The sequence below is a fragment of the Pristis pectinata genome, chromosome 23 (assembly GCF_009764475.1).
Source record: "Pristis pectinata isolate sPriPec2 chromosome 23, sPriPec2.1.pri, whole genome shotgun sequence".
Taxonomy (NCBI): Eukaryota; Metazoa; Chordata; class Chondrichthyes; order Rhinopristiformes; family Pristidae; genus Pristis; species Pristis pectinata.
The window spans coordinates 902129-914842 of NC_067427.1; the positions used below are offsets into that span (position 1 = coordinate 902129).

General features: G+C 49.4%; 1 protein-coding gene across 1 annotated transcript; it reads right to left on the reverse strand.

The window, feature by feature from the left end:
- Positions 1-1991: 1991 nt before the first annotated feature.
- On the reverse strand, positions 1992-12390 carry LOC127582267 (tumor necrosis factor-like). Its single transcript, XM_052037439.1, has 5 exons — positions 12300-12390; positions 10055-10521; positions 9371-9398; positions 9236-9280; positions 1992-4017 (listed from the first exon to the last, which is right to left on the reverse strand). The coding sequence occupies exons 1-5, from the start codon at positions 12388-12390 to the stop codon at positions 3614-3616; spliced, it is 1035 nt and encodes a 344-aa protein (XP_051893399.1). The 3' UTR covers positions 1992-3613.
- Between the last annotated feature and the right edge of the window lie 324 nt (positions 12391-12714).

Below are 12714 nucleotides of genomic sequence, written 5' to 3' on the forward strand. Positions count from 1 at the left end.
ATACAACATGCCAACTTTTACACTCAGTGCCCTGACCAATGAAGGCAAGTATGCTGCATGCCTTCTTCACCACCCAATCTCCTCCCACCCACCCAACAAATCTGCAAATTCTTTTCTTCCAGAGACTTGTCCAGTTCCCTCCTATCCTTTTGCTGGTCACCTTCAAGAATTGAGGGAGACAAAATGATCCCCTCTCAGGTAGGAGCAGTTTCTCTTTATGCTCAGATCTCCTCACAGTCTCCTCTATTCCAAGGAGAACAACCCAGGCTTTTCCAGTCTGTCCAAATAACTAAAGTGCTTCATCCCTGGAACCACTTGTCTAAATCTCATCTGAAACCCCTCTTCCCATTTCCTATAGTTGAAGTTTAGAACAGGGCACCGTACTCCAGTTGTGGCTGAACCAATCTTTTAGAAAGGTTCATCATGAATTCCCCGCCCCTTGGCTCAGAGATCTCGTGCAGAAACGCTCGCTCACTCACTATGACCTTGTCAAACAACAAGTACCTATCTGCACCAATCTCACTTTCCAGTACTCAGCCTGCATCCTTCCACGCAGTGCTGTTCCAAGTGCTCATCAACATGGCGTGGTTAAAGTCTGAGGTTTGGAAGAACATCCTGAAGGACAGCTTGTGGGAGGGATTTCCAGCTTAGGACCTCAGCAGCCTCCTTCAGTAATGGAAAGACTAAACCCAGAGATGGTCAGGAGGCCAATGCCAGAGCAGCTGAGAATGGTAGGAGGTGGTGGCCCTGGGGCACGTCACTGAGAAAGGCGGGAGGTGGTGGCCCTGGGGAACGTCACTGAGAAAGGAAGGGAGCAATTTGTAAACAAGGGGGAGGATTTTTTTTTCAATCCAGAAGTGTTTCCAGATCCAAAGCCTGTGGGTCAGTGAGCGTCAGAGGGATGAGTTAGAATGGGCAGCACATACTGATGTGCCAACAGGACTGTAGCACGAGGACACAAGCAGCAGATTTTGGTTGAGCACAGCTTTCTGCAGGGTGTAAGGGGGCAGATCAAGTGGAGAGAATCGTCTGGAGATGGCCGAGGACTTCAGCAACAGATCAGCCGAAGCAGGGCTGCATCAGACAGTATGGGGATCAGGACTGGAGATGGTGGACGGACAGAGTGGCCAGGAAACAGAATGTGGCACCTGGGCCAAAGGTAATGGTCATCTGAGTTTAGTGGGTGCCCAGGGTGGTGGTCATGTGCCCCTGTGTGGATGGCATGATGTTCTCTGATCTTGTTGATGTGACATAGAAGGGGATTGAGGATCGAGAATATGAGAGCTCAGGGACTGGGAGAAGCAAGGGGAGAAATTACAGGGGCACAGCTGTAGAGCTGCTGCCTCACAGCCCCAGTGAGCTGGCTTCAATCCTGACCTCAAGTGCTGTCTGTGTGGAGTTTGTACGTTCTCCCTGTGACTGCTTGGGTTACCTCTCACATCCCAAAGCTGTGTGGGTCATTAGGTTAACTGACCACTGTAAACAACCCCTGGATTGTAAGTGAGTGTAGAATCTGGGAGGAGTTGGTAGAAATGTGGGCAGAATAAAATGGGATTGTGTAGAATTAGTGTAACTGGGTGATGGTCAGCATGGACTCGGGGGGCCGAAGGGCCTGTTTCTGTGCCGTGTGGCTCCAGGTTTATGAGGTGACTCTGTCGATGACAGGATAGGAGCTCAGCCAGTGAGTACATCCCCCTGACACCCCCCAACCCACAATATCAAACCCCCAACCCCACCCACAACACCAACCTCCCACCAACCCACCAATCCCCCCAACTCACAACCCCAATTACCCCCTAACCCACAATATCAATCCCCCAACCACCAACACCAACCTCCCCACAACCACACCTCCCCCCCTCCCCAGCTGGACAGCAGGGAAAAGGATTCTGATTCTGATTGTGAATTAATTGCTTTTCCTGACTTCACACCATCTCTTTGTGAGCAAGAATGGTGAAGCAAATAAATGTGAATAGAAAAATAACTTTCTTATGAAAGTATTCTTGATTAGTCTTTAATAAAATGTCAAATCTCTTACAAAAATTATAAATATAACAAAGCACAACATGAACAATTTGAGGTGCAGACTAGTATTGTGTTCATTCCATTTATCTCCAGCCATCGATTTGCTATTAGTCTGAAACCCTTGGAGACACTGACCCCAGCCAGGATTCACTTGTTCGTGACAGATTATTCAGCCAGTGAAGTTGCACCATTGAGCTTGACTGTTCTCATTCAATGCCCAACAAATGTGAATTTTTACTTGGAGTCATTAAATGACAACCAGAAGCAGTGTCACCCAAGACCCCAACCACCCTTGCTCTTCCCACTTGGCTGCGGGATCTACTGAACCAATGCAAGATCTCTCTGCTCTGACTATCTGCACCTTACATTCTTTGAAACAGAAGAAAAATTAACTTTTAAATTAGTGCTTTCAGAATGTTAAGAATCAGGAATCTTGATAAAAATTCTACAGAATAAATGGTAGTCATTTAATAGAATGTCCTACAATACCAGACAAGTATTTGTTTACACAAAGTGCAAAATATCCATTAAATCGTTCAGGTTTTAATATAAAACAATGCACAGAAGGTCTGAGGCTTGGATGCACATCAGAATTGGAATATATAATGGATACAACACTTGCAGGAACAAAATGATGCTGAAGATTCAGTTGTTCTGGACTTCACACAACCTTTTCAACTCATACCCTGAAGTACCACTAGTAACATTAGTACCACTAGTAACATTAGTAACTAAGCTCTACACTCGCTCTGCTGCACATCATTCTGAAGTGCAGGGCCATCATTTGATAGTAAATAAATAACATGAAAATAAATATTGCCCAGCAATACAATTCAATACAATCAAGTGCCTATACTAGTAATATACATAGGCCTAGTATGGTTTTGATTGCGTCAAGCATGCGGCGGTTCAGTGGAGCAAAGAGTTGGATCTCTGTCATTTGCCTTGATGACTGAATATTCTCTTTTGTTGTACCTTAGTGTCACTTGTTACTGCTCTGAACTATGGCATACAGAAGTTTTCACTAAATATAAAATCAAGAGGTTTTTCCCCCAGTTAGTAACAGTAAAAAGGGAAATTAAAGTTACATCACAGACGGACTTCATTGGCACAGTCAGACACTTCAAATAGCAGGGAGTGTTTGGCTCATTGAAAGCTGCTTCAATCTTCGTGCAGTTTGTTCTATAACTATTAACTGTTTAAACAATCTCTCAGTTTGCACTGCCGGCTCCTATTCTGCCCACCGAATTCTGAGACACTGAACTTTCAGTGCTGTGCTCTGGATTCTACTGTTGCATTATCAAGCTTTCCCTTTCTTAACACAACTAGGCAGAGAGCTAGTACATTCCTGTACAAGTGGTGTGATCAGTCACTCCCTTCCCACTGCCTCCAGCTGACTTTATGCTAGTAAATTATTTACAAGGGCAACCAACGATTCCGACTGCAATAGATTTAGGTGAACAAATCATATTCCCAATATTTTTATTGGATGGTTAAGGATACAGATCCAATCAAGTTCTCTATGGAGCCCTCTGAACGTATGTTTAATTTCCCTTATCTGCATTTACAGCACTTCTTAACTGAGTAATCACAGCAGGAAGGTACCAAAGAAGGTTTTATGCTCATGGGTAAAGTCCACCTGAGTCACATTGCTGACGCGTACAACCAACCTGTCTCCCTTCTCCAGTTGGAATACAGCCCCCAGATAGATGGCCACAAACCACGGACTCTTCTGGCTGCAGATCGACTTGGTGGAGCTGAGTAGATGGATGTGTTCAGGGTAGCTCAGAGCCCATTTGATAACAGTGTGGGTGACATGCTCACACTCGTTGCTTCTGATCCCTCTGAATGACACCTGAGAGTACACAAAGTAGTCTCCAGGTTTTGGAATGATTAGAGACCGGTTCTGGTAATTCATCTCGCCCATTGTAAAGGCCAGCCCATTCTTGTCTTCCCACTGAAGATCATAGAGCTCACCACTAGTTTCTTTGGCTAAAGTAAAAAATAAATTAGTCATGTAAAATTATCCTCGGTGACATTCAGCAAATTATTACAAAATATTTTTGCCGTCTAAATAATTGCACATGACAGCTTAGCTGCTCGATGGAAGAACAGAACTAATTTCTTAAAGGCATCAATGCACGTTTATGTGACTATAAATGGAACATAGAACACAGAACAGTACAAGACAGGAACAGCCCCTTCAGTAACTCCCAGGTCAACGCCCTTGGGTTCAGCATCAGGGTCAGTAGTGCAGCCCAGGGGACTACAGTGTCTGCGCCAAACACGACGCCGAATTCAACTAAATCCCTTCTTCCTGCACATGATCCATATCCCTCTGCTCCCTGCTAAATCACTGGTGTATATTTAGCTTCACAACTCTGGTTAGCGTTTGTGAGTATAATTTATAACAACTCTCCAATTTTAGGATAAAAGTATAACTTTTGACATTTAAACCGACTGAAATTAAATGTTTTATTCTTCTGTTAATGCAATGACAACTCACAGGAAACATGTCCAGCCAATGCAGCCAGCTTTGTGAAGAAATTTATCTCAAGTGTCTTAGCATTTTTCAGTTTGCAGCTGTGGAATGCAAAACATTCCACTGTTTGAAAGATTATCAGCTATGTACTCTTGTTAGATAATACTTGTTAAAATTATATCTCTGTGAGGACTGAGTCAGAATCAGTTTATTATCACTGTCTTATATGATACAGTCACAGCACTACAGCACAGAAGCAGGCCCTTTGGCCCATCTAGTCCATGCCAACCTGATCTTCTGCCTAGTCCCATCTACCTGCACCCAGACCATATCTCTCCAAACCCCTCCTATTGATGCACCTATCCAAACTTGTCTTAAATGTCACAATTGAACCTGCATCTACCACTTCCAATGGCAGCTTGTTCCACACTCACACCACCCTCTGAGTGAAGATGTTTCCCCTCAGATTCCCCTTAAATATTTCACCTTTCACCCTAAACCTATGTCCTCTAGTTCTAGTCTCACCCAACCTTTGGGGAAAAAGCCTGTATGCATTCACCCTATCTATACCTCTGTAAGATCTCCCCTCATTCTCCTGCACTCCAGGGAATAAAGTCCCAACCTATTCAACCTTTCCCTGTAACTCGGGTCCTCTAGTCCCGGCAATACCCTTGTAAATTTTCTCTGCACTCTTTCAAGCTTATTGATATTTTTCCTGTAGGTAGGTGACCAGAACTGCACACAATACTCCAAATTCGGCCTCACCAATGTCTTGTGCAACTTCAACATATCATCCCAACTCCTGTACTCAATGTCCTGATTTATGAAGGCCAAAGTTGCAAAAGCTCTCTTTACCTGTGACACCACTTTCAAGGAACTATGGATCTGTATTCCCAGGTCCCTTTGTTCTACCACACACCTCAGAGCCCTACCATTCACCGTGAAAGTCTTACCCTGGTTTGTTGTCCCTAAGTGCAACACCTCACTTGTCTGCATTAAATTCCATCTGCCATTTTTCAGCTCATTTTCCTAGCTGGTCAAGATCACGCTGTAAGCTTTGCTGATCCAGTTTACCACAATATCATCTAAATCTTTAATATAGATGATAAACAACAATGGACCCAGCAACGATCCCTGTGGCACACCACTAGTCACAGGCCTCCACTCAGAGAGACGACCTTCTACCTTCTTGGTAACCTCCTCGAAGATTGGTTAGACATGACCTACCATGCACAAAGCCACGTTGACTATCCCTAATCAGGCCCTGTCTATCCAAATACTTATATATCCTGTCCCTGATGTGAAATTTGTTGAGTACAGTGCAAAGACTGAAATTGGGACAGTGAATTATTGACTATTGAACAAAACCTAATTCCAAACTTTGATAAATTATTTGAAAAGCACTCAACGTTTCAGGTCAAAGGTCCTTTGTCAGAACTAGAGAATTGAGAAAACAAGTGATTTCAGTTGCTGAGAAGGATCGGGGTGGAGGGATCAGAGGGACTGCCTGTGACGGGTGGAGACCAAAGTTGTCAAGATGATTATTATTTAAATACGGTTAAGGATAAATGGGGATCACGGCAAGGGTATGGAAAGACTCATCATCAATATCTGCATCTGGGTCCAATGACAGCCAACGTAAACTCAAGGTACAGAACCTTGTGCACTGTGCAGCCCCTGGGATCAGCCCCCCGGGGTCAGAGGTGCAGCCCCAGGGGCTGAGTATTGAATTCTATGATGCGACTTCCCACACCAGTGCTTCTGCTGAAGGGATGTTTCACTGGCTTTCCTTCCAATCCAGTGTGCTGCATTGGTACTCCCAGTGTCTTAGTATTGTCTTATCCATGGCTTCCTCTCTACAGAGCGACAGAGTTCTCCACCACTTCTCCTCTCTTTAGGTGCCTGCTTTAACCCCCTCCTCCCAACAGGAACATGGACGTTTCCCCTTGTCCTGACATTCCACCCCATAAGCCTCTGCATTCAGTGGAACCATGCTCTGTAATTCCAGCCACTTTCAATCAGGTTCCACTACCAGACACATCTTCCCCACCCCTCACCTTTCAGAATTCCCAAGGGATTGTTCCCATTCACAGTTCTCCAACCCACATCTCCAGCTCCACCAGCCATTCCCCTTCTCACCACACTTTTCCATGCACCCTGGAAGGTACAAGACCTGTCCTTTCCCACCAGTCTTTCCCGCTGAAGCAGCCGTTCAGTTGCTCTTCTTCCAATCCAATGAACTGCATTTGGTGTTCACAGGTGTGTGGTCTCCTCTACACTGGAGAAACCAAACACTAACCGCATTGTGGAGCACCTTTGTTCAGTCCGTAGGAACAACTCCGGTCGCCTGTCACTCTAACACTCCTACGCCGATATCTCTGCCTTCGACCTCCTGTGTGCTGCTCCAACACAGCCCAACATCAGCTGGAGTAAACAGCAACATTATCCATAGGCGAAATTCCAGACAGCCAGTCTCTCCTTTCTGTCAAATGTTCCAGTGTTCATTTGGTCTGTTGTTCTTTTCTGTCTCTAGCTGACAGTTAAATTAAACATAACTTTGAGCTCTGCCTCCGTTCTCTCTGCCTTCCAACATTCTACATTTACACAAGCTTGTGTTTTCACTTCCCCAGTTCTAACAAAGGGTCGCTGACCTGCGGCTTCAACCCTGGGGCTCTTCCCACAGACACTACCAGACACACCGAATGCTTCTGGCACTTCCTGGGTTTATTTATGTTCCAGCTTCTGCAGGTTTTTGCTCCGCTGTGAAATACTTTCATTAATGGTGCAGTAGACTGTGGCATACCATCACAAACTGGTGCAGGCTGACAATCCCTTTTTTAACCACACAGCAAAGCCGGGAGCAATAGGATGAAGGCAATTGTTGCAGCTCCTCTGGTAAGTGAATCAGGTAGAACTTCAAGGGAAAAGACCTCAGTGTCTTGACTAGGACAGTGATATGTGCAGCAGCTGAAGGCAGCACTAAGCTCCCACACACCTCAACTTGAATATGACAGTTAAGTAGGTTGCCACGTATTCTTACTATTTCTATGAAAGTGATTGAAATACCTCTAATAGCTACACAGTTATGGATTCACCGGTCTTCCGACTGACTGCATTTATATTATTAATGAATCATTTATCTAACAGGGTTGCTAAGAGTCAACAAGGTTCAGACAATGTAAGGGCCTAAGAAATATAAATTAGAACATGGAACACAGACCAGTGCAGCACAGGAACAGGCCCTTCAGCCCACCATGCCTGTGCTGACCATGATGTCAATTTAAACTGCACACCTGCCTGCACAGGGTCCATCTCCCTCCGTTCCCTGCCTGTTCATGTGTCTGTCTAAATGCCTCTTAAACATTGCTGTTGTATCTGCCTCCATCACCTCCCCTGGCAGCGCGCTCCAGGCACCCACCGCTCTCTGTGTAAAAAAACTTGCCCCGCACATCTCCTTTAAACTTTCCCCTTCTCACTTTAAACCTATGGTCCTTAGTTTTTGACACTTCCAACCTGGGAAACAGACTACCTACTCTATCTACACAGTAGTGTAGTGGTTAGCGTAACGCTATTACAGCGCCAGCGATCTGGGTTCAAATCCGGCCGCTGTCTGTAAGGAGTTTGTATGTTCTCCCCGTGTCTGTGTGGGTTTCCTCCAGGTGCTGCAGTTTCCTCCCACATTCCAAAGGTGTACAGGTTAGGAAGTTGTGGGTGTGTTATGTTGGCGCTGGAAGCCTGGCGACACTTGCGGGCTGCTCCCAGAACGCTCGACGCAAAAGATGCATTTCACTGTGTGTTTCGATGTACATGTGACTAATAAAGATATCGTATCTTATCTATGCCTCTCATAATTTTGTAACAGCCTCAGCCTCCGACGCGACAGACAAAACAACCCAAGTTTGCCCAACTTCTCCTTTTAACTGAATAGAAGCAAGAGGTGCTCATGTAACACACTGACCCTTTCTCCAACATTAAGGACAGGACTGTGCCTCTGGCCCACTTCCACAAATCCCTGACACTCCTCAGCATCCAAGGATCTTTCATTCATCTCCGCACTGGCAAAGCATCCACGTAGGACAGAATTTCAGAGCCCCGTCACCACCCCTTACCCTTGACCTTCAGCTGTGCTGGACTCGTAGGGTCTCGATACTGACCTCGTTCACAACCTTGGCAAACCACCTCATCCCAGGTATAGACCTGGTGAGTGTCCTCTGCCCCGACTCCAAGGCCAGTGGACACAGAGAGCCAAGCTGTACACCTAGACACCCTCTGCAACCTCAGCAAGACCTCCCTCCTCTGGTGCACCTCTTTCCTTACAGGGAAGACCAATATACATGGTTCAGCGGGAATCATTTGCAGTACCTGCCTGCTTGCTGTTGCTGAATACACACCCTGATCACCGTGGACCACCCTCCAGTTACCCTGCTAATTGCCTTGCCCACTGCACCCTCCAGCAGTGCACCATCTCCTACTCACCATCCATCCCCACCTATCCCCTGTAAACCCGAGACACAAAACACAGAAGATGCTGGAACCTGGAGCACAAAACGAACTCAGGGGGTCAGGCAGCATCCGTGCAGAGAAATGGACAGTCTGGATGAAGGGTCTCAACCCGAAACGTCGACTGTCCATCTCCCTCCACAGATGCTGCCTGACCCACTGAGTTCCCCAGCACCTCCCATGAACTGAAGCCCTGTGATTCCCTGCCTAGGTGCAGTGGCCTCTCACCTGTGAGATGTGCCCGGGGCTTGTCCACGGCTGTGTGAGATTCACCTGGGGACAAACAAGAGGGTGTGTCAATTCAACCACAGCTTCTCATTCCCATCAAAACCCAGGAAAGGAAATCACTCCCAAAATACTCACTGGTGACAGGGCTGTTCTGGGTCCCACTCTGGAACAGAGAGAAGAAACATCATCAGCCTGAAGCTGTGCTGTACACACGGGGGCTCGGCACACCGCCCCCCCCCCCCCCCTCCGGACACCGACTACAGCCGGTGACGGACCGGGTAACTGCAGCGGGGGTGGAGCGGAAAGGTTGGGGTGCGGAGCGGTGCGGGAGCGGGTCCGGGGGGGGAGGAGGGTGCGGAGAGGTGCGGGAGCGGGTCCGGGGGGGGGGGGGGAAGGTGCGGAGAGGTGCGGGAGCGGGTCGGGGGGGGGGAGGAGGGTGCGGAGAGGTGCGGGAGCGGGTCCGGGGGGGGGAGGGTGCGGAGAGGTGCGGGAGCGGGTCGGAGGGGGGAGGAGGGTGCGGAGAGGTGCGGGAGCGGGTCGGAGGGGGGAGGAGGGTGCGGAGAGGTGCGGGAGCGGGTCGGAGGGGGGAGGAGGGTGCGGAGAGGTGCGGGAGCGGGTCGGAGGGGGGAGGAGGGTGCGGAGAGGTGCGGGAGCGGGTCCGGGGGGGGGGGGGAAGAGGAGGGTGCGGAGAGGTGCGGGAGCGGGTCCGGGGGGGGGGGAGGGTGCGGAGAGGTGCGGGAGCGGGTCGGGGGGGGGGAGAGGAGGGTGCGGAGCGGTGCGGGAGCGCAGGGAGGAAGGTGCGGTGCGGGAGCTGGTTACCTGCGGCAGGTGCTGCAGCAACAGGTAGATGCCGACGGCCCCGATCACCGCCAATGCCCCGAGCGCCACTCCGCGCTCCCGCACCCGCTCCCGGCCGCAGCCGCTGCGGACAATCCGCTCCTCGGGAACGAGCACCCGCACACACGCCGCGTCCCCGCTCCTGTCCATCGCCTCTTGCCGCTGCTCCCGCGCCGCTCCATTTAAACAGCGCCCGCCCCCGCTCCGAAACCACGGATACTCCAGGCGCTCCGCCCGCTCCTGGCCCCGAGCCCGGGAAACCCCGGCAGCCGGGACATCCCGAGACCGCCCCCGCCCGGGACACACCCCACCCCCCCGGCACTCCCGCTGGGCGGAGCTTCCCTTTCCTGGACCCCTGCACTGGCTCAGGTTGGCCACCGTGTCCGCACCGCCCAGTCCCCGCACCGCCCAGTCCCCGCTGCCCGCATTAATGCAGACCCCCCGGGTTCCTGAGTTACAGGGAGAGGTTATTCCCAACACCAACTACTTTGTGTGAAACATTTACCCCTCAGATCCCCTTTAACCTCTGCCTCTCACCTGAAACCCTTGCACGCTGGTTTCAGACACTCCTATGGGGGAAGCAGACCTGGTCACCCACCCTGTCTACCCTGGGGACGAGTAAAGGCAACTTCTGTGATAGGCTGAAACCTATGGGTTAATGGGGTAGTTCAAGCACAGTAAACTGCGTGCTGTAAGTGAGAAAGTTGGCTGAGTAACTTAGAGCGGAGAGTGGGGGTGAATGGTTGTTTCCCAGTCCGCAGGAGGATGAATGGTGTTGTTCCCCGGGGACCAGGGTTAGGGCCGATGGTTTTTTGGTCTCTGTCAATGACCCAGATCTGAGTGTGCAACCCACGACTTCTAACTTAGCAGCTGGCACTTGGCAAAGAGGACGGTGATAGATTGCAGCAGGGTATAACAGGCAGACACATGGCAGATGACGTTTAATGTGGAGGAATGGGAGGTGATGGAGAATAAGGAATACTGTTCTGATGGGGTGACGGAGCAGAGGGACCAGGGTATGGGTGCCCCAGTCATTGGAAGTGACAGGGCAGGTTGGAGAAGTGGGGAATAAGGGCAACACCGATCTGGGCTTCATCAGTAGAGGCGTCGAGTATAAAACAGGGAAGTGATGTGAATGTTTATAAACCACGGGTTCAGTCCCAGCTGGGGTACTGTGTTCAATTCTGGTCACCTCATTACAGGAGTGATGTGAGGTGTTGGAGACGGTGCAGAAAAGGTTTGCCAGAATGGAGACATAACATTGCAGATGCTGGAATCCGGAACAACAAACAACCTGCTGGAGGACCTCAGCGAGTAGAGCAGCATCGGTGGGGGGGGGGGGGGGGAGAGGAATTGTCAACGTTTTGGGTTCTGATGCAGGGTTTGGACCTGAAACATGGACAGTTCCCTTCTCCCAACAGATGCTGCTCGACCCGCTGAGTTTGTTGCTCCTTTTGCTGGAATGAGGTATGACAGTTACAAGGAAAGATTGGGCAATCCGGGACTGTTTTCTGTGGAGAGGGGCCTGAGGAGAGAGCTGGTCGATGTGTGTGTGATGAGGAGGGATCTGGGCAGAGTAGACAGTGAAAGACTGACCTCATTGGTGGAGGGGTCCAGGACAGGAGGTCACAGGAATTATACAAAGGGGAAGAGAATGAAGAGTGGCAGGAGGGAAGGCGGTTTGACACGGTGTGTGGAGGGAACCTGCAGTGCACTGTCTGTGGATGTGGGGCAGGCAGCTTCCATAAATAAATGGTGAAGGAAATCTAAGGCTGCAGCGAAAGGGCTGGGTCTGGAACGACTGAGTTGCAACTGGCGAGTTGCTCTGGTAGAGAACTGGCATGGACACAATGGGCCAAATGGCCTCCTCCTGTGCTGTAACCTTTCTACAATTCTATGAGTGACATACTTCCCAACACTCCGAAGCCACCTAGAAGGCACAAGTCAGGAGTGCGATGGTATTCTCTCCAGTCACCTGGATGAGTGCAGCTTCAACAACTCTCAAGAAACTTGCCTCCACCCAGGACGAGGCAGCTGTGTGACTGGCGCCCCAGCCACCACCATTCCCTGTACAATCAGTGTACCATGCAGGATATTGATAGTGGGGGGTGCAGTGATGGGAACTGAATGTTGGGGGTGAGAGCTAGATTCTCTCTTGTTGGACATCATCATTGCCTGGCGCGTGTGGAGTGAATGCTTTGTCACCTATCGATCTGGACCCGGGTACCCTCCAGATCTTGCTGCAGTTGGTTGTGGACTGCTTCATTGTCTTCAGAGTCACAGATGATGCTGAACTCTGTGCAATCATCAGTGAACATCCCGACTTCTACCTTACAACTGAAGGAAGCTCATTGATGAAGCATCTAAAGATGTTTGGGCAAAATACACTGCCTTGCTTCCCTGGTGCTAGGGTCAAGGATGTCTCGGAGCAGCTGCAGGACACTCTGAAGGAGGAGAGTGAACAACCAGAGGTTGTGGTACATGTAGGTACCAATGTCAGAGGTAGCAGAAGGGGTGAGGTCCCACAACATTAGAACTGGAATTAGTTTATCATGGTCACATGTATCGAGGTACAGTGAAAAACTTGTCTTTCATATTGTTCATACAGATCAATTCATTACACAGTGCATTGAGATGGTACA